The sequence below is a fragment of the Haemaphysalis longicornis genome, unplaced genomic scaffold (assembly GCF_048455015.1).
Source record: "Haemaphysalis longicornis isolate Haplotype H1 unplaced genomic scaffold, Haemaphysalis longicornis Haplotype H1 scaffold_9, whole genome shotgun sequence".
NCBI classification, from domain to species: Eukaryota; Metazoa; Arthropoda; class Arachnida; order Ixodida; family Ixodidae; genus Haemaphysalis; species Haemaphysalis longicornis.
This window is the reverse complement of record NW_027526460.1, coordinates 30,454,065-30,473,890: the sequence shown is the minus strand read 5'-3', so window position 1 is coordinate 30,473,890 and position 19,826 is coordinate 30,454,065. Positions and strand designations below refer to the sequence as shown.

At 49.5% G+C, this 19,826-nt stretch overlaps 1 protein-coding gene across 6 annotated transcripts in view; it reads right to left on the bottom strand.

The window, feature by feature from the left end:
- The window catches only part of Dys (Dystrophin), a 478,030-nt gene that overhangs the window by 384,765 nt on the left and 73,439 nt on the right, over nt 1-19,826 (bottom strand). Inside the window, exon 1 of one of the 6 annotated variants that reach the window (XM_077685809.1) lies at nt 12,979-15,003. The exons of 4 other annotated variants lie outside the window; for them this stretch is intronic. In XM_077685809.1, the coding sequence (XP_077541935.1) occupies nt 12,979-13,018 (40 nt within the window). In that variant the 5' untranslated portion in view covers nt 13,019-15,003. Of the gene's footprint in view, nt 1-7,105; nt 7,236-12,978; nt 15,004-19,826 lie in introns of those variants that run through there. One more of the 6 variants, XM_077685807.1, reaches the window with a different exon arrangement.

Sequence of the window (19,826 nt, the reverse complement as noted above, 5' to 3'; positions counted from 1 at the left end):
AATTCGTTATTGCCTGAAAAATATTCCTCCGAGAACGCCCCTTTCAGTACCTAATTACACCGCCCCCTCTGTCCCTTGGCCGTTCTCCCGTTTCAACATTTTCTCGAACGGATTCAGGATAACTTCATATGAGGCGTCTTTCAACCAATTATTAAACAATTATTCAGTGTGCGATGGCTCATCGCGTTTTACAAAATAACCGTCGAAACAGCCGGGACATGAATTCGAGGTTCGTGATCTCAGACTATTAACAGCTCTGCTATTTTGTGCTGCACTGTAGACGAGACCACCACCTATTAGGGCATTATGCTAAGATTTCCTGCTTGTTTCCATGGTCTATTTCCCCGTCCCTTTTTACGCGATGACATTTGCCTGTTCAAGCAATTAAGCAAGTAAACAAACATTTTCTCGGGGAACTGAAGTTTTCTTACATGTTTTGAAGGCGAAAGCCCGGCGTATACTATTGTGACAATTACCTTTTATATGCACGTCCACCCGTCGACACAGCAGCCACGGTATTTTACCATCCTTAATTCACCTTAACCCATCTGAATCCACCACAATCCCACCTTAATCCACCAACTAATTACTGTCGATCACCATCCTAATCCACATTAATCCTGTATTAATACATCTCTCTAATGATTGCTATTAATCACTAATCAACAATTTATTAACTTTGGCAATTAATATTCGTCTCTTATACACTGCTGGAATGCCTTCGTTCGCTTCTGGCCTTCCTTGTACTTTTGTGCCGTTCGTGTCGAGGGATGTAAGGCCTTCGCCTTGAAGACATCCAAGCAAACAGAGAGCCGAGGTTTTCCCCGTAGGTAAGGCCTACAATCTCACGCAAAGTTTTCATTATGATGAGTCGCACGCGGTCCGGGACACCTCGGATAACTTCCTGCTCGGCGAGGGAAAACAAACTGACGTTGACTTCCTGTTTCTCGTTCTGCACCCGACACGCGCCCACACACATGGTTTTTTGAAGGCCATGGATTTTATGAAAATCCACGGCCTCTGCGTGCGAAATACCCTTTCACGTGCATTCGCACACTCTGTGAGTCGCCTCTGTTTATATGTACTGATATACTAAAGTTACTGCATGAGGCCTGATACGAAAATTTATCGTCGCATGCATACTGCCATAGGTTCTCTTCAGTGAGAGGAACTTTTTCGTAAGAAAGTTACTCTTACCCAAGAGACACAAGTACACTATAGGTTGTATTCACTGGCGAGGCACGCATGCAGGCAACCGTGTGAGTGCGCCGTCACTGGTCACGTCGGGCTCCGCGGGATGGCGGCACTTGTCCGTGCTAAGCCCATAATGTGTGCTGGACGTTCCAAACTCTACCCCACCGAACGCAAAGTAATGCCTCCACTCCAATGTGAGTGCGATTAATAACATCTCTGTTGACACTACTGTTGAAAATCTGGTTTAAACGGTGCAGACGACGCACGCCGGTGTTGTTTTTTTTTTTCTTTGTGGCGTGCAGGCGACGTGACACAAGCCGCGCCATGTCCGTGGTGCTTCGGTCATGTCCGTGGCCGTTTCCAGTGTTGCCAAGCGAAGAAATTGACAGCTAAGCTTTTCAGTGAATACCATCTGAAGAACAAGGAATATGTAAATATGCGGATAAAAACGATAATGAATAAAGCGAACACTTATTAATGGAAACACAAACCCGAAAGTAGACGCCTCCTCCACTGCGAGTTGATATTGACATGAGCGCTGTCCTATATATTTTCTCCACTGCCCCAGTGTACCCAGATATTAATAAATATATCCCTGTTGAACTCAAGTATTCTGTCAAACCAACGTCTGCCGCAAGCGTAGCCTGTATTGACCCGATATTCGAATCAATGTAGCCTCGACTACAGATGCAACACAATCGGCGTGTGAGGCGTTTCACTCAGCCGCCGCAGGGAGATTCGCGCGAAGGAGTACATCGCGTGTCCGTGACACACACACACACATGCGCCGGTTCGATCGAGCGGTCGATACACATGCACCTGCCGCGATGGTTCACCCACGCTCCGCAAACAGTCAAATCGTTATCCAGGAATCAGTTTGATGAACTTTGACAGCCTGTGTACCGGACAATCTCCTCCTGCCAAAGTGGTCGGCTGCTCCGCGCAGTAAGGTCCGAAGTACCGTAAAGTTCCGAAAGAACGCCCTCCCAAAGTACAGAGATATCAAGTGAAAAATACTGGATGGGCGATCTTTCGGGACAGGTGGGAAAAACTAGAAAACAGTGGCCGCACCGCCAACCAAACCTTCGGAGATATCAAGAAAAAATGCCAGATGGGCCAACTTTTGGCTTAAGCGCGGAAAGGACAAATAAGTGACCGCATCATAACATAAATGGATGATTCGCGTGTATTTTGTTCACTCATCGGTACTAAAGCCATCGATTTTAGGGGGTGGGCGATCTTCGGGGTCTTCTAGTAAATTGAATATTTCACCCATAAAGGGGGGCGGGCGATGTTTTGGAGCTGGGCGTTCGCTCGGAACTTTACGGTACGCTCTGAAGCTCCGAACGCAGTAAGCTCCAAACGCACAGGCATACTCTCCCCTAGACATATTGCCAGTCTACCCAATACTTTTTTACCCCGATTCTCGCGCATTTTATAACATATAGCGGGATCAATTGACGCCCCCACACAAAAGCTTGCCTGGCGCATTGATAACCAAGCCAGAACTGCTAGTTTTCTGCGGAAGAATTCTTCAGAGACGTCTACTGCAACAGACAGCACCATTGTTGTGTTTAAGCGGGACTGGACGCTACAAAGAAGAAGGAGCTCCAGTGAAGACAAGGCTGAAGACGTGGCGGCTAAAATGACTAAGGTCGTTGTTTTAGTCCAGGCTTTTAAATCTATAAATATGTGCACTCCAAACACGGTTACGTACAGCTACTGCTGCCCAGGGCAACATTCACACAAATACCATAAATGTAAGGAAAGGGCAGACTTAGCACACATGCTATCAGCTTGCCCGCAGGCGGCTACGCCAGGTCGCAGAATCACCCAGGCGGAGCAATGGGAGACCGTGTTCCTCAGCTCCGACCCAGCGGATCAAGTTTGGGCCATCCGGCTGGCCGAGGACGCTGCTGTAGCCCAAGGGCTCTTGGCTGACGCCTAGCATCCCCAGCTTCTCCCAATAAAGTTATTTCTCTCCCCCTGTGCACTACAACTTCTATTTTTTGTTTGTGCGCTCATGGGGTAACAAAACTTCTGGAAATAAGCAAAATAATTTTTGTGCTCAAAAGAAAAAAACAGTTGCCTGATGTCATAAATAGACGCCATATTGATAAAGCCGTTAATATTGCACTACACGCTCAATTATTGTTTGTAGGCCCGCGGGGCCATAGAATTAAAGAAAACGCGCAGAGAACAATTTTTTGCTTAAAATAAAATCAGGGCAGAAAGGGTTAAGTGCCCGTATCTCGCTTGCGCTATGTCGGCGTCGGCGTTCTCAACCTGCCCGAGCGAACGCAGAGCGCAGCAGAGAACGTTATACAAATATAGTATAGGGACGAGGAAAGCGAAAAATGAAAAGATTACGGTTTGAGCGTGAGGAGGAAAGCGGGGGAGGAGCGTACGATTATTGGTACACTCCTTTCTGATCATGCTATCGCGGAGCCGACCGCTCGACCAAAGCTCTCCCAAAAGTTGCCAGGACATGCGCGCTGCTAGGGCGAGTTTGGGACAGTTTTCTAATGTAAACGTCGAGTGATTCATCTGTAAAAGTGGCCCAGGGGGCCCACGCGTGCGCGTTGCGAAGGAACGTGGGTGGCATGCTAGTGTGCCGTAATATCATCCAACAAGGGTGGGCTCAGCAATTGGTCGGTTCTGTAGGGCATTTCCGAAGCAACTACTTATTCACCCGCTTCGATTCTCGCTGCAATTTTCTTTGGTTAATTTATATGAACTCTTTGCTGAAAACGGTTCACTTATGTCTAACACTTGCAAATTGAGAGGGATATGGTAATGCAGCGAGAGGTCCCGAAGTTAAAGGGACCCTGCAACACTTTTTTCAACTTTTTAAAAAATCTTAAATGCTTGCAGAACGTAGTCACCCAATACACCCAGTACTTAGATTAGGGGGTCGCAGAGTACCTCAGCCAAAAATTACTGCTATATACCCATCAGATAACTTGGAAACTCGCTCAAAAGATTTTTATCTCTTTACCGGTCTTGACATTCTTCGACGGCCCGAATTACGTCACTGAGGCCATGTAGCGGCTGTTGGCCGGTCTTTCTTCAGTTGCAGCAATGAACGCTTTTCGACAGCAACTTTAAAAATAAAGCTTCAAAAAGAAAAGCAGAAATGGAAGGCGTATCTGGTGCGACGAGCAAATCACGCAGTGCCGCGCCGTGCTGGTGATAACTGTAGCTTTCGAAGTGCTTCCAGACGCGAATGAAAGAGTCAAAGCGTTTATCAAAAGTGTTGCAGGGTCCCTTTAAGTAACTGCCAGGAGGACCTTCTACGAAACATTGATAAAGTACAGTATGAAAGCGTAAAATTTCATACAATCTCAGAAAGATGGGGAAAAGCGACCGCATCTTGCAGAATTGTTTGAACCAATATTCAACAAAAATGATTATAATAATTAAACACAACCAAATCCACAAAGCCGGTAAGCATAAAATCATGCACCCCTCCGTCTAACGACGATGATGGGTGAACGCGAAGCTTTCTCGTGACGAATTCTTTCGTTGTCGTGTGAGTTTTTCAAACCACTTCGACCATTTCGGAACCCCCATGACAACTAAGTCCATTTTTTTTGTGAGCTGGCTGCGTTGGTGAGGAGTATTCATGAGGCGCAGAATTATTCATCAGTCTGGTTGAACCTTTTGAATGCCTGTTCCTGCTTGCCTGACTTTTGAAGGACGCAAAACGCAGTTGGAATTTGGGATTCTATATTAGTGTCTGCTAGCCTTTGTATTGTCTTTTAGTCGTTATGTGTGATCATGAGTGTGCCTAAACTTTTTATGCATTAAAGAAAAATGGAGCAATTGAGCAAAAGTCGAAATGGAGCAATCGAAATGGAAAAGTCGAAATGGAGCAAAAAAAAAAAAAATCGAAATGGAGCAATCGGATGGACGCCGGCTTCATAACGCGAGGGACCCAGGTTCGATTCCGGCCACTGCAACCATTTTTTTTTATTCACCCGCGATCATTCATTATCATCGTCAGAGAAAGTTGGCTTTCCTGCTCGGCGTTTTCCCGTTACAGACGGTTCAGTGAAAGAACACTAAAGCTTCGCTTTCATATAGGTTAACAGACTCATGTACAAACTATGTGCCTCTATTTTCTTCTTTTTTATTTTAAAAACGCGTCATTGCAACGAAAAATATCTCGAAAACAGATGCGCTCCTACTTCGCGACGCGTCTCCAGAGGCGCGCCGACATCCTATGAATTAACATTGAATTAACATAAACACCTCTAAAATTCTTCTTTCCCGGATCGGGAAGGCAGGTCTTCCTGATGTTTAACGTCAAGCGTTACTGCACTCAACTGTTTTGTTGAAATTATGATAAGCTTCAAATTAGTCGGACTTAACAACTTTGCTTATAGTTAAGGCATGAGATCTGTTTCACCGCTGTAAGCGCTGATACACGACGTGTTTAGAGGCGGTTCTAGGTCAGCAAAGAAAGCTGCAGCTCTTCTGTGTTTGCCCACGTTCCAACTCGGCGCAAATGACAGCGCGAAGTTTACTACGGGCGAGAACTCTCAGCATGAAGGACTTTTTAGGCCCCTGAAAAGCGAAGACAGTGCGGTGCGGGGTTCTAAGGCTCTTGTGCGTTTTCTTAGAGACTCTGGACTCGACTCCAGCTTGCGAATGCCTGTGTCGGGTTTCTTTTTTTATGTGTGTGCGTGTGTCCGTCTGGTGGTTTTTCTTTCGTTTTGCCTTTTCTTATATGTATTATTCGTGTTAGCATGTAACCTTCATCACGGTTCATCAACCATCTGAAGCAGCAAGCCCAGCATTATGCGGGGCTGACCTCCTCTCTCTCTCTCTCTCTCTCTCTCTCTCTCTCTCTCTCTCTCTCTCTCTCTCTCTCTCTCTCTCTCTCTCTCTCTCTCTCTCTCTCTGCCACACGTTTCTAATGAAATGAAGCGCCACGAGTACAAATAATGCCCTCAAATCAGCCGCCAAAAATCAGTTTCCATTCAAGAGCCTGGTCAACGAGACTATTCTTGGACCGCGACACATATCTATACGTTTGTGGGAGCCACGGTCCGGTAATAAAAAGCGCCCTCCCAAAGCGTAAAGAACATGCACCAGACCGACCCCTCCAACGCTTAGAGCAATAGCCATATGCATGGTGCGCGAATAGAGGTTCTCCATTGTATACGCTGGACGACATGTGCACGCCGATGTAAAACGGGAACGTCGGCTTTCAACTGCGTCACGCCGTGGTTCGCTCGCTGCCCGTGCGATATATACCTGAGACAGCATTCCCAATTTCATACCTTGGGCGTTTACAAAGTCGTCTTTAGACCAAGGCGTGCGGAACATAAATTATGCATCGGGAAATAAATGCGCTGACAAGGTTCGGCCTTTGGGTGGGCGTACCCGATTTTCGACCCCGTGTGTGATGAGTATAATGTCAAAATAAAATAAGAACTCCCACATTTTACAAAACCGAATTAAGTGTTGCAAATAAAACATAGTGGAACGTTCAAAGGTAGCAGAGTCATATAAAAAGGGGAACGACTTATAATACCAAATACGCGATTCAAACCATAATTTTGAGGGAATTTTTCTCGCAGATGTCTGATAACGGCAAGGCTTATTTATCAAGTCTCCGGTCCTCTAAGTTCACAAATGTACCCAGGCGATGGAGTTTCTTTTTTCTTTTTGCATTCATATGGGTCAAAACATTCAGCTTGCGTGTTTATACATTTATGTAGTCATGTTTGCGTTTCATTTGTTGTTTCTTACGTCCGTACAACCGTGCGTCCGGGCGCAGATGTGACACCACCTTCGGTCGGTGGGTGGACGTAGCGATAGGTCAACTTATTATCAAGCTACCTGACATACAGCATACTCAATACGCACGCAATACATGAGGACACAAGCCGCTTGCACTCACGTAGTGCCGGAATCGCCTGCAGAGTCCCGGAGTACGGTGGCAACACCAGCGGGCCCAAGCCCGAGCCCTGGGGCCCGGGCCGCCCAAGAACGACGCCCTCGTGGATGGTCAGCATTGCACGCCAATCGACATCGACGCTTATTCACCAGAACAGCGCGACTTTCGGACGTCTCGCAACTCTACGGACACGTCACAGAGGTCTGCAAACACTTTCTCGAACTCGAACAACGGCAGCTGCTGACTCCAACGACGGCAAGGGACTGAGGGCTGAGGCTCGCGAGCAGCCGCGTTGACGCCCCTCGTAGTGCCGCAGCCGGCGGTCGGTCTCGTGGCCGAACTGGCCGCCGGATCCGGTGTCGCAGTCCGGCATCGAAAGACGCTGAGGCCGCCGGAAGAGTGCGACCGCCCGCTTCTCGACTATACGGCGTTCTTGCAGGCGCCGCCGGTTGGCCCGTGATTGGCTTCGATGGACGGAAGCACACTTCCGATTACCGTAAGGGCTAACCCGAGACTAGCGAATACACGGGAAAAGCGAACCCCATACACAAAAAATGAATCGAGCGAGATAGTGTCACAATGAAGGAAGATTGAAGCACTCAACCACACCGCCATGAAATATCGATCTTGATTTCACGATGCTGTGGATCTTCGATATAAACGTTAGCATTACTGCATGTTGATGCGAGCGTGAGATAGGTTACTCGCCGTGCAGCGGATGCGACGTTTTCGAGTGGACGTCACACATGGGTTTTTCATGCCGAACGTTTCAGACGGTGCACGGCCGTTTGTAACAACTAGTGTAATCATTTTGTGGAATATTTTTACGAAAGTAAAATTATTAGCATGTGCTCGTATTTAACGTTGAATAAAGGGGTGAAACATGATGTGTAAGAATTATTAGAACATCAAATTTGCTACGCAACGCGCCACGATTGTTTTTATGACAAAATTAAGGCTTAGGGTTTTTCCACGCGCCCACGACAACAGATTAAACATTTTTTACACGGAGAAAACTGCAGAAGTTTCAACTGTGCCATTTTTTAAATGCAATCATTCTCGGTTCTCGTCCGTGTACAAAATGTTATTTGCTGTTCACTAAAAGCTAATTCATTGTCATCATCAAAGTTACTTCATTATTTTATTCTTTAAACATTTGGCTACCGGGTGACTGTCGTGCTTGCGCAAATGAAAATATCGAATTTCTGAACAAATGGATTTTGGGGTGTAATTAGTAATCAATTGCACCATAAAGTTTTTCAAGATAAAATGGGCGATACGGCGAGTTTGGTAGACCAGCCTGTCGACTCTGTGAGTGTAATTGAAGCCAATTTCTGTTTCACGCGAGCTATTTTTTTGTGTGTGAAGAAGCAGTGAAGAAGTTGTGCGCTTCTTCACCGGACAACGCGCTTCCAGCCGCCGTGCCCTTTGGCGAGGCGCATGGTTCTGTTTTGTTTGCGATCTGTCCAGCTCAGGTTTCCCTACAGATCGTGTTTTAAGAGAGCACTTCTTGGAATCCAAACGTATTTTTCTGCATCGCTTCTCACTTTCGGTAAATGAAGCACTTGGGGGAAAAAATTTCGATTGTAATACTGCCCAGAGCGCCCATAGGCAACTCATCATTGCTGCCAGGATACTATGGGCAAAATTGTTCGATAGCTCCGAGAGTACAGCAGTAAAAAATGATAAAAAGAGTAGCCAAAATATGAAACACTACTCCTAAGAAAACCTTTTGAGCATCCGGCACAATGAGATACGCCAGGTTCATAAACAAACAAATGTAAGTACACAACAAATAGTGTAACATCACAAGACACTAGCTAGAACAGTACCTCTTGAACACCTAGTGGGACAGGCATGGCAAAAGAGTAGCCAAAATATAAAACACTACTCCTAAGAAAACCTTTCGAGCGTCCGGCACATTGAAATACGCCAGGTTCATAAACAAAAAAATGTCAGTACACAACAAATAGTGTAGCACCACAAGACACTAGCTAGAACAGTACCTCTTGAACACCTAGTGGAACAGGCATGGCCATTTCAAAATCAACGAACACACACTCACTCAAAAAAAAAAAAAAATTCACAGCATATCCACGGGGTGAATGGTGATGAGTGGGCGAAGCTCCTGAGGGGAAATCATCGGTAAAACCGTGACTCTTCAGTGAAAGTTCGCCCACTACATCTGTGTCCGAACGTAACGTCTAGAAAGTCTCGCTTAAACCGCGCGTCGGCACCTTGGGGCTGAGCTCGCCTGATGCGTTTTGCAGACGCCTCACGAGCTCTCACTGCATCGGGGTCTGCCTGCCGATACGCGCGCTTTCTCGCCGCTTCCCGTTCTCTGACGTTTTGGAGATCCTCTTCGCGTACGGCAGGGTCCTCGCGCCGTTGCCGTGACGCTTGGGCCTCTCGTTCTCGAACGCTGGGATCTTGGCGGCGTCGTCACGCAGCCAGACGACACGCTTCGGCCTCCCGCTCTCGTACGGCAGGATCTTGGCGGCGGCGTCGCGCAGCTTCACGGAGTGCTTCTGCCTCGCGGGCTCGCACATCTGCAGCCTTATCCATCGGGCGACTCCGAGCGCGCGCCAACAGCGAACGGATTTTATTACAACGCTCCCCGCCATCTAGTAAACAATCCAAGAACTAAACTAGAGGTAACCACGCCATCTAGTAAACAATCCAAGCGCATCTTTTCATCATATACAAGTACCGCCATCTAGTAAACAATCCAAGAACTAAACTAGAGGTAGCCACGCCATCTAGTAAACAATCCAAGAACTAAACTAGAGGTGGCTACATACATACGTCGAGGATGGACAGACCCACGCCCTAAGGAGCTTCGCCCCTAAAAGGCACGACGAATCCAACAAAATGAGTTTACAGCGTTCGCAATTATCGTTCTATAGAGCTCACTCCGTGGTGGGCTACAGCGAACTTCGCCGTTAAACCGAAGTTGTCCTTGAACAGTACTCAAACGAAACAAACGAAAAAAAAAACCTGGAATTGCTACGTTCCGTAAATGGGGCGCCTCAACAAACAGGAGTTTCAATGAACAGAACCTAATGGAACAGGGTGTAGGTGTTGCAATATCTCATTCTGGAACCAAGATTTATTCCAACGTGGTTCGATTCCATACCATTTGATAAAAGCGGCAGCGTGAAATTGCCTGCCACGGGTCGTACCATGAAGTACGCCTTTTTTTTGCAACTCAAAGGAAAATCGAACCGGCTGACCAGTCGGCGCTGCCACATTCGAGCGCCTCCCACGTTCACAAATCCCTCGCATTTAAATGACAAAGGCCGGTTCCTCATTCCTTTCGCGTCTTCCTTCTTCCCTTATTCTTGCCCCCCGCGTCCGCTCTTCGATGGCCCTTGCCGAGGAATTCGAGGGCTTACACGTCCTTCGCCGTGCTCCTAAACGGTCGAATGGCCCAAGGAGGAGACGAGGCATTATTTTCGTAACGACGTTTGCCTTGGCCGTCCGCCCGAACTTTCCCCCACTGCCGAGCTTAGCCCTAACAACACTAGCAGGCCCTTCTCACTGACGATCGATGCCACGGCCTCGATGCAAGGGCTTGCCGGGTCCAAAGAGTGCAGCTGTCGCGCGTATAGTGTCCCTCACTGCCGCTATCGCGTGCCACCACTCGGGCAACGATGGAGGACTGCTCTTGTTCCTTTAGACCGGACATTTGATGGCGGAGGCTCAAGTTATGTGCGAAAAATACGTTCAGTACTATAAGTTGGCATTTGAATTATTCCACGCAGTTGGCTGGGCGGCCGCTAAGGCTTCGCTGGTGATACAACAGACTTTGTTTTCTTGCACTTCAAGTGTCTCGGGATTTAAACGCATAGCAAGGCAAAGGCCACAGGAGGGCGATTAAACTATTGGTGTAATTAAATTAAAAAAAATGAGGGAAGCTTGCAATCACGCGCAACACTTGAATGGCGAAGCTGTTGTAGGTGACCATTGCCGGACAAATAGTTAAGTTTCAGTATCATTGTTTATTTGCATAGTTGGGGCGCTAGTAAGCATCGTCATATGCATCGAAGAGGTCGTCGTCTTCTTCGCGGCGAGTGGTGGATGCAAAGTCATCATCAGCATTGTAGGCTTCCACCAGCTCATTTGGCGAAGTTTGCACCAAGTCACGCAAGGCTTGAACCACAGCGAAGCTGCAGGATATCTTTATACGTGAGCACTGAGGGACACCGTCACCACGCATTTGTACAAGCTTGAAATTGTTTATTTACACGTTCGCTCGTTGCTTTGCACTGTGCTAGTAGTAGCCATCGTCATATTCATCGATATCGTCGTGTTCCTTATTCCAAGCATTACATGCGTGGCAGCACTCGACAACATCGCTGGAGCTTTTTTTCTTAGGTGCGGAGTACCTTAGGACCGCACAATGTCCGTCCGCGTGCGTGCGCATAGCATTTACATTCACATAGCATTTCAAAACAATAGGCGTGTCCGAGGCAGAACATCGATGCACAACTGGCACTCGCAGTGTTCTTTTAACTTAAAATAAAGGTTTGCTTGATATTTGCGACAGCAAATAAAAAAATGCTAGTTAAAAACAATATTGTGACCTAAAAATACAAAAAGAACTCGTGCCCGAGCCCACGCTTCGTGGCGCTTTCCAAGTTGAACCGCAACAAACTGTTCCAATTGGTGGCGCGCGAGCAGCTGAAAGCGGGAAAATTGAATTGACTTCAGCAAAACTGCTCCGTGTTTGCCGCGAGAGGAAGGGAAGGGAAGAAGAGCATGGTAGGCGGGCGGGGAAAAGAAGAGAGGCATTTAGGTGGCAGAGGCGACGGAAGACTACCGTCTTTCGGCGACATTTGCAGCGAAGTGAGCAGACACGCGGCCATTTCTTTGTTCTTCTTGTCAACGACATACTCACACACTACAAGCTCTCTCGTCGCACCTTCCCGACACCTCACCCCTCTCTAACAAAGGCTAACGAAATCACTCTCCGCCAACTTCAAACCCGGACCTTCCCTCGCAGTACACTAAGGCATTTCATCTTCCCCACCTCTCACTAACCACAGTGCAAGTTTTGCCCCGAAAGAGGTACCGTTTACCACATCGTATGGGAATGCTCTCACACACCTGACCTCCCTCCCAATCCTCACCCCTCCCCTTCACAGTGGGCGGCGCAGCTGCCCGGCTCCGAACCCGGCTCCCAGCTTAACCTCGTGAGACGGGCCCGGACTGCCAGTCAGAGCCAGGGACTCCTGGACAAAGGAGTCCCCCACTGGTCTGCCTCCACACACGGAGTCAGATTGGGAGTCAATAAAAGTTTATTCCTCCTCCTCCTACTTGTCATTTACTTCTTCTGTCCGTCCCTATGACTAAGAGACCTGGATAATAGCCCTTGGCCTATACATAGCCTTAAGGTTAGGCCACCTTAACATTGAGCTCAACACGACATGCCGAACAAAGTCACACTCATTGTACGTCAAGCGCCGAGGGTACCGGTTGACGACGTTAGGCCCCAAAGCGTGACGGTCGGCTTAACGTTGGTCTGCCGCGTACCGCGTTCGACCTGCCCCAACCTTGTCACGCTCCGGCAGTTTGAAGGCCAGCATCCCCGTTCACGCGTCGCAGTCACTGGGAATTCGCGTTTGAGGAATGAAAAGTTTGCGCCCACGTTCTGAACGGTAACTTTGCGTCCATTTCATGAATATGCGAATCTGGGGACAAATCGCGTGGAGGCGCACAATACATAGCCTGCAGACTATACAGCGTAACTGGTGCAACGAAAGACACATGAATATAGAGCGAATCACAAATGAAAATAGACAAAGCTTTTTTTTTTTTTTTCCTTTTGCAATAACGATAGATTCACCGACGTTGATATGACATTGTGGACTCACCCATTCTGCGTTTGATCTTCAACCAGGCCACCTTAGACATAGTCCGCTTCAGAGATCAGCGCGCCCCAAACGTTGGAGCAACATGCAAGGCAGTCAGCAGAGGCGCCGAGAAGAAAAAAAAAAATGCAGAGTCGATAATACTTTTTTCGTCCTTTCCTTTGCTTCCGGGGTCTCCTGGGAGACGGGAGAACCACTTGTAAGGAAGACGCCCCTCACGACGGGCTGAACAGCGTTCGCATCCGTGGTGGAGACGCCCAAGGAACGGTCGGTCGTCCGGCAAGGGTTGGACACGCCCTCCTACACGCGGCGGCGATATATGTACGATTTGCGCGCAAAACTCGGGGTGATGATGGCTGCGTCTTTCTGGGCACGGAGATCACGAGGCAACGATTTACGACTGTTTCGACAAAGTATCTTTTTCACGGCCGCGATCGCGATGGCCGCCACGATGGGTATTTTTTTCCTCCTGTGATGCCCCTCTCATTCAATTCATTCAATTCACGGGCCACGAGTGGTCACGACAGTTCATACGAAATGCGAGGTGCTCAGCCGTTTCGCCAATCTTCTCACAACCTTGCTCAGAGATATCGTCCACAGGCAACTGAAAATGGGCGCATTAACGCCTTTTCAGCGCCTTGCTTAACCTCCTGCGTTGAAAACCGCTTCAAGAATGACACATTAATCGAATGCTGGATCTCAGTGATGTTGAGCGAACGGATGCAAGCAACCCCGCTTGCTTTGTTTTGGTTCTCGAAACGCGTACGCGACGAAGCGGTGTGGTACGAAACTCTTCATAACAAATCACGAGGCACGGGAGCACCAATAACACGACGGTGTCTTCGGGTCTTCGGATATCCCTGTGCCGAGTGTGCTCGGATTCATCAGCTGTGCTGCTTAATATCTGAAGAGGGAAATATTCGTGACCTCCCCCGCCTTGGCCAGTTTCTCCGCTTATTAAGTGTAACGGAACGTCGCCTTCGATGCGGTGATCGGCGGCACAACCTTGGTATTGGCCGGCCGAGACGTGGGCAGATAGCTCACGAGGATCAGTAGGGGCGACGTGTTGCACATTTATCCATGCGTGTCTCTTTCAGCAACCCACAAACTCTCGTCACTTGAGAGAAAAGAAAATTCGATCACGTGAACACAGAGCGAACGATGCACGTTGACCTTTCAGTGCAGCTCAAACACAGCAACCATGCACGTTTCACGAGGAGATTCACCGTCTACACGAAATATACGGATCGCCTCCCAGGTCACAGTGGTCAGCGTGCAGTTGTTTTGGTGACCTGAACGGCAGTAGAAGCGCATTCACGGTGCGTGTCCCACGTGGTGCCGGCGTGCCTCCGCGTCCAGCATATAGCCGAGGAAATCCGTTTTGGTGATGTCAACGCGAAGTTCACGCCACACAGCCCGTCACGAACGACACCCACAATGCACTGCACTGCGTTAAACTGCACTCACTCGCAAGAAGCCATTAATCCCGGCGTCATGTATATACGGCACCTTTCCCTAGCGCGGCACTACACACCAAGGCCGGGAGATATAGCGACGTCCACACACGCCGCTAGTATAGTAGCCACAGCTGGCGTCTACAAGCCTCCGGTGGAGAACGCTGAGGCGGGGCTCGGACGCAGGTGTTCGCTGCGCCGGCTTGCCTCAAAATGCTGCGCTCAGACGTACACGCCGCAACACACACGCGCGCGCGCGCTCGCACTACGCCGACGGCTCGCAGAATCGCCGCTCTTCGTCGGAGATGGCCGATCGCTCGGGGTAGAATAGAAGAAGAAGGATGCGCCGCCTTGATCGAGCAGCACTCCTCCTCGGGGACGGTTTGTCAGCTGCTCCACTTCTGTCCAGCGTCGACGTCTCGTAGCCGCTCCCGAGCCGGTGATCACGCTCCTGGCCGCGAGCGTGAGCTGCACCGCTCGGTCGTTTTTCGGCTCAACGATGGCTCCTCCGTCCCCGAGGTGGAGCCTCTCCTCCGATCAAGCATCACGTGGCGAGGAGCTGGCGTTTAGGAGCCGATGATCGCTGCTTCCGCTCGCATGCAGAGTTGGGTCTAACGCGAACGCACACTGAATAATTCACGCGTGTGGGAGCTGATAAAGGCTTTCCCCCCAGTCTAGTCGGGCTTTAACTGCGGTCCCAGCGCGCGCCTTATGGAACAGATAACATTGTTCGGTCCTAATCTGCTGATGCATATGCCGCCGATAATACGCCACGATACGGATCTGCTCGCACAATTCGAAAAACCCGCGCCACGTGGAATTTTCACTCCTCCGCTTTCGGATCGCGATTCACCGATTAATCGCGATCCGAAACCAAGTTCGAAAGCACACTGATGGGGTCGAAAGTGTTGGCTCGCGCGCGGAGGCCCTCCTCACTGCACACACAACAGGGCTGCGGCGGACCGGCACACACGGCGGCTGTTCAAGCCGAAAGAAAGAGTCTGCGGAATCTGACGCATTCGCGTCATTCGCGGGGGTAAAGGAAGCGAGAGGAGCGAGGCTAGGCCGGCGTGCACTACATTGTACGGCGTGCATGCGGGGAGGTGCTGGCACCGGCGGGGGAAACTACCTCCGGTGGAGCTGCAGTCATGACCAGGAGGAGGCAGAAGCAGCGCGGCGGAGCTAGCGGACAGGTTGCGCCGCCGGCGACCGGAACTGCGCCTGGAAGCCCGCCGTCGGACTCTGCAAGCGTGCCTCCCAATCGCGAGCAAGCCCCCCTTCGCTTTTTTCCTAGCCGGCCCGACCTTCCCCGTTCCCATCTTCTATAGGGGCCATTTCGCGACCACAGCGCTATCACCCCCCAGATGAAAAAAAGGTTAACGGAATTTCGTAACCTTTTAATACGGTTCGCTAGGGATTGAGTCGCTCTAGCTACTACCTGACGTCCCATTACGACGCCTCAACCGCGTGGGGTTTCACGTCGTGTCTTGCGAGGATGATGAGCAGGTGTGCGGGTCTGCGGTTATTTCGACGGTGACGGCTCCGTCCTGCCATGAATGGGGGGAATTCAGCGAGCGACGCGTGGTCGGCAGTCGGGCCTGTCCGACGGCCATGGGCGACCAGCGCGTGCGTCGACGTTTTTGCTTTGTTCGCTGGCGCGGAGCGGCGGAGTCTCGAGTTTCGCTGTTGACGCCGCAGAAGCGGAACGGAAAGATGCGCGTCTTCAGCGGCATAACGGGCTGGCGCCGGGTTGGGCGCGGGTATGCGCAAACCAGGGAGCATGTGGACGTTTGAACCAGGAAGTTAGCTGTGGAGGTTTTTTTCTCTTTTTGATGTTCTTGTTTATGACGTGCGAGGCCTTGGTGGGGCGTGCACAGGAGGCTTTGTTTCTGATGGGACACGGATAATCAACTCAATGGTGCAGCGTCGCCGACTCAGGACAATCAATACATAACGCCAGTTCGCTGCTTGAATTGCAGTTGAAGCCAGATTAACACTGCCAAAATGCAATGCTTTAAGTACCCGGTATACTGGACTGGGCTGTAATAACTTAGGTTATCTTCATGGACTCTCCCGTACACTCGCTGAGATATCAGCGCAAGACCTTCTTATTACCATTTTTAATTTCTTTTCGTGCGGCATTTGTGAAAATACAGTGCCTGCAGTCAAGCGTCGAACGTGTGAGATGCTGCGTGCTGCAGAGAAACGCCCTATATAGCACATAGAAAAAAAAGGGTGCCTGTCCGCTCATTGTCGGGACAGCATATTGGAATATTACTATCGCTTAGAACGCGCACCTTGATTGCTTTAATTTGTACGAATAAATGTAACAAAGCAGGCTATTATTTGTTGTGAGCGTTAGGTGTGTTTAAAGATCAGCGCTTTCGGATCAAGCCATAAAGGAAAGCGATAATGGCCTGCCGAAATTATTTAGTTGAATTCGGTATCAACAGAAAAAAAAAATTAGCAGTGGCTTAGCTCGACTATGCCACGCCATACGTAGCGTGAGTTAAGGTTCAGCTGGTTATTCTTAGGCTTCCTGGTTGTCTAGGATTAGCTGATTATATATCATGCTTACTGCTACTAAAACGATTTCCAATGCAACGCAATTCAATTAATTCCAATCCAGTCATTTCCAGTCGCGGGGTTGGCGGCTCCAGAGCGCCAGCTGTGCGCCGTGAGACGCCACTGCTCCCCGTGCATGCGCAGCACGGCTCTCCAGGGGCCACGCGAAACTGCTCAACCTCGGCCAGTGTAGCTCACCCTACAAAAGGCGAGCTCCTTCAACCGCCAGGTGCACTGGGGTGAGGAGGAATAGGGTTAGGTGGGGCAGGACGTGCGCACTATGTGCTGCAGGGGGCACCCCAAGCAGTCCTACAAGGGGCCACGAAAAAAATACAACCTTCTTCAATTTGGAAAAGAAAAACAAACTAACCTTTCTTTGCACACTCAGCTGTATTCCAGCCACGAAAGACGTTTTTTAATAAAAAAAAAACGAAATGAAGCGCCGGAAAACCTGTAAATTTCCCGCTGCAGTGATGACGTAATACGGGCAGGAGTGATGCGAAAGAGGAGGTCAGCATTGAAAACTCCCACCTCCCCTCGCGGGAACCCCTGTGTAGATGCGACGCATAGGGGGTTCACGTTGCAGCGTTGGACAGCGGAGGAACGGCGCTGGAACGATGGAGCGGAGCGGCGCAGGCACCGCGTTTTATAGCGTGCATAACGGTGAGGGGACGCGCCAGCGCCAGTGCGTCTGCCGCGGCTATCATAGAGTTTCATACTCTATGGCGGCTATGACGCAACACAATCCAACACAATCCACTTTAATCCAATCCAATCCAAATCCAATCCAAGCCAAGCCAAGCCAAACCAAGCCAAACCAATCTAAGCCAATCCAATCGAATCCAATCCAATGCCCCTCGCGAGAGAGTGTTCGCTATCGGAGAGGAGAGGGGGTGAGCGGCGGACAGCGCAGCTCACGCGGCGAGGAGAATGGGGGAGGGGCGGACTCCGACAACAACGCCGACGCCGGATGCAGGGACAAGGCGAGTGAATGAGATGCAGTCGCATCTAAAACATCGTCTGCAGGCTGTTAACTGCACGTTAGAATTGGAGTGACGTAATCAAGCGCAACTAGAGTGCAACCCACTACAGTAGCTCAGTCATGTTTCTTGGTGGTGGCTTCGGTTGGCGGCCGTCGATCGCACAAACGAGTTTCTGCGGCGTCATAGAGAAATCGCCGGAAGGTGGTTATGAGGTAGCCACTGCTTCATCTGCTTCCTTTTTTAAGTGCAGAACACTTTAGGGGCTAGCCTTGTCTTCGTAGCTCGCTCGCTGGACCCAAGTAGAGCCACACGGCGTTCCGTCGTAGCGGCGTCCCGCCGAGGCTTCGACAGCCAAGCGATTTATATAGCCATAAGCGTTCGAAACTAAGTGAACCGCTGGCGCTTGTCATACATCTCCCCGTTGTTTAGCGAAAAGAAAACTGCATGTATGTAAATTTAAGGCAAAATTTACGCAATTAACCGGCAGCGCCCGCGTTCATTTAGTTAGGAACGCTGGTCGGGTTGGTTTTTACGATAGTAAGCGAAAAAAAGTGGCAGTTCAACACCGGCACATGCGGGACGAAAAGCAAGCACAAAAAGAACAGAACTCCCGCTGGAGCAGTTTGGGGCAGGGGGCGCGCGAGCACTGCGAAGGCGGGAAATTTGAATTGCAATGGGTGGTAGCAGTGGACGGATAACGGCGCTATGGCGAATCACTGCTCTGCACTTCCGTCAGCTTTCACATTGAGTGGAACGGTTTTAATTTTAAACATCTAGATTACTTGTTTGAAGTTTGCGATGAAATTAGCATTATTGTTATTCGGGACAAAGTAGTCATTTTAATAAACCAAACTTGTATTTCGTCTTCATGACCCATTTAATCCCTTTTCAACAGCTTGTCCAGAGCTTTCACTACTGCATACTCTTCTGTCTCCAAAACCGGCCTGTCAGAGAATGTTAGCGACAGCAACAACAAAAGCAAACTAGGTATAACAGCAGCATGAGAAATCAAATCTTTCCAAATCATGAGCGCCCGTATAATCCGGATCCCCGCTCTCCCACTATTCCGACATCGCTTCGAAGCCCTGCTATCTATTTCCGGGTTGCTGATCGGCGGGGTCCGAGTTTGCGCGACTTTCTGACAGGAGCCAATTTGCCGCAACCACAGAACAACGCCGTGACCTCCCTCCCCGGCGGACTGCGCTTGCATGGACGCCTGCTAGGGCGGTGCCATTTGGAGCGGCACGAAGAGGCGTGCATTCGATACGGTGTGCAGGCCGTATTATTGTGTCCTTTGAGGGGGATTCACCTGTTAACATTCCTATGGGACTTTCTACTTCTCGCACGGACTTCAGGTGACCCTGCAATATGTTTTTCAACTTTTTTTGTAATCTCAAATGCTTGCAGAACTTAACCAACACACCCAGAACTTAGATTAGGGAGTCGCAAGGTACCTCAGCCAGAAATTACTGCTCCGCGCCCATCAGATAGCCTAGAAACTTTCTCACAAAATTTTGCTCTTTTTCCAGGTCTTGGCGTTATTCAATCACTTTAATTACGTCATTACAGCCGTGTAGCGGCTATTAACCGGCTTTCCTTCAGTTACAGCAATGAACGCATTCGACAGCCACTTTATGAAGAAAGCCACAAAAGCAAAACGAACGGACGGCGTATCTGCTGCGACGAGCATATCAGGCAGCGCTGCTCCGTGCCGGCGATAACTGCAGCCTTCGCAGTGCTTCCAGATGCGAAGAAAAGCGTGAAAACGATTATCGCAAGTGTTGCAGAGTCCCTTTAAAGGTTTTGGAAGGAACTGGCCAGCTCGAGCGTCGAAGATCAGCTTCGGCTG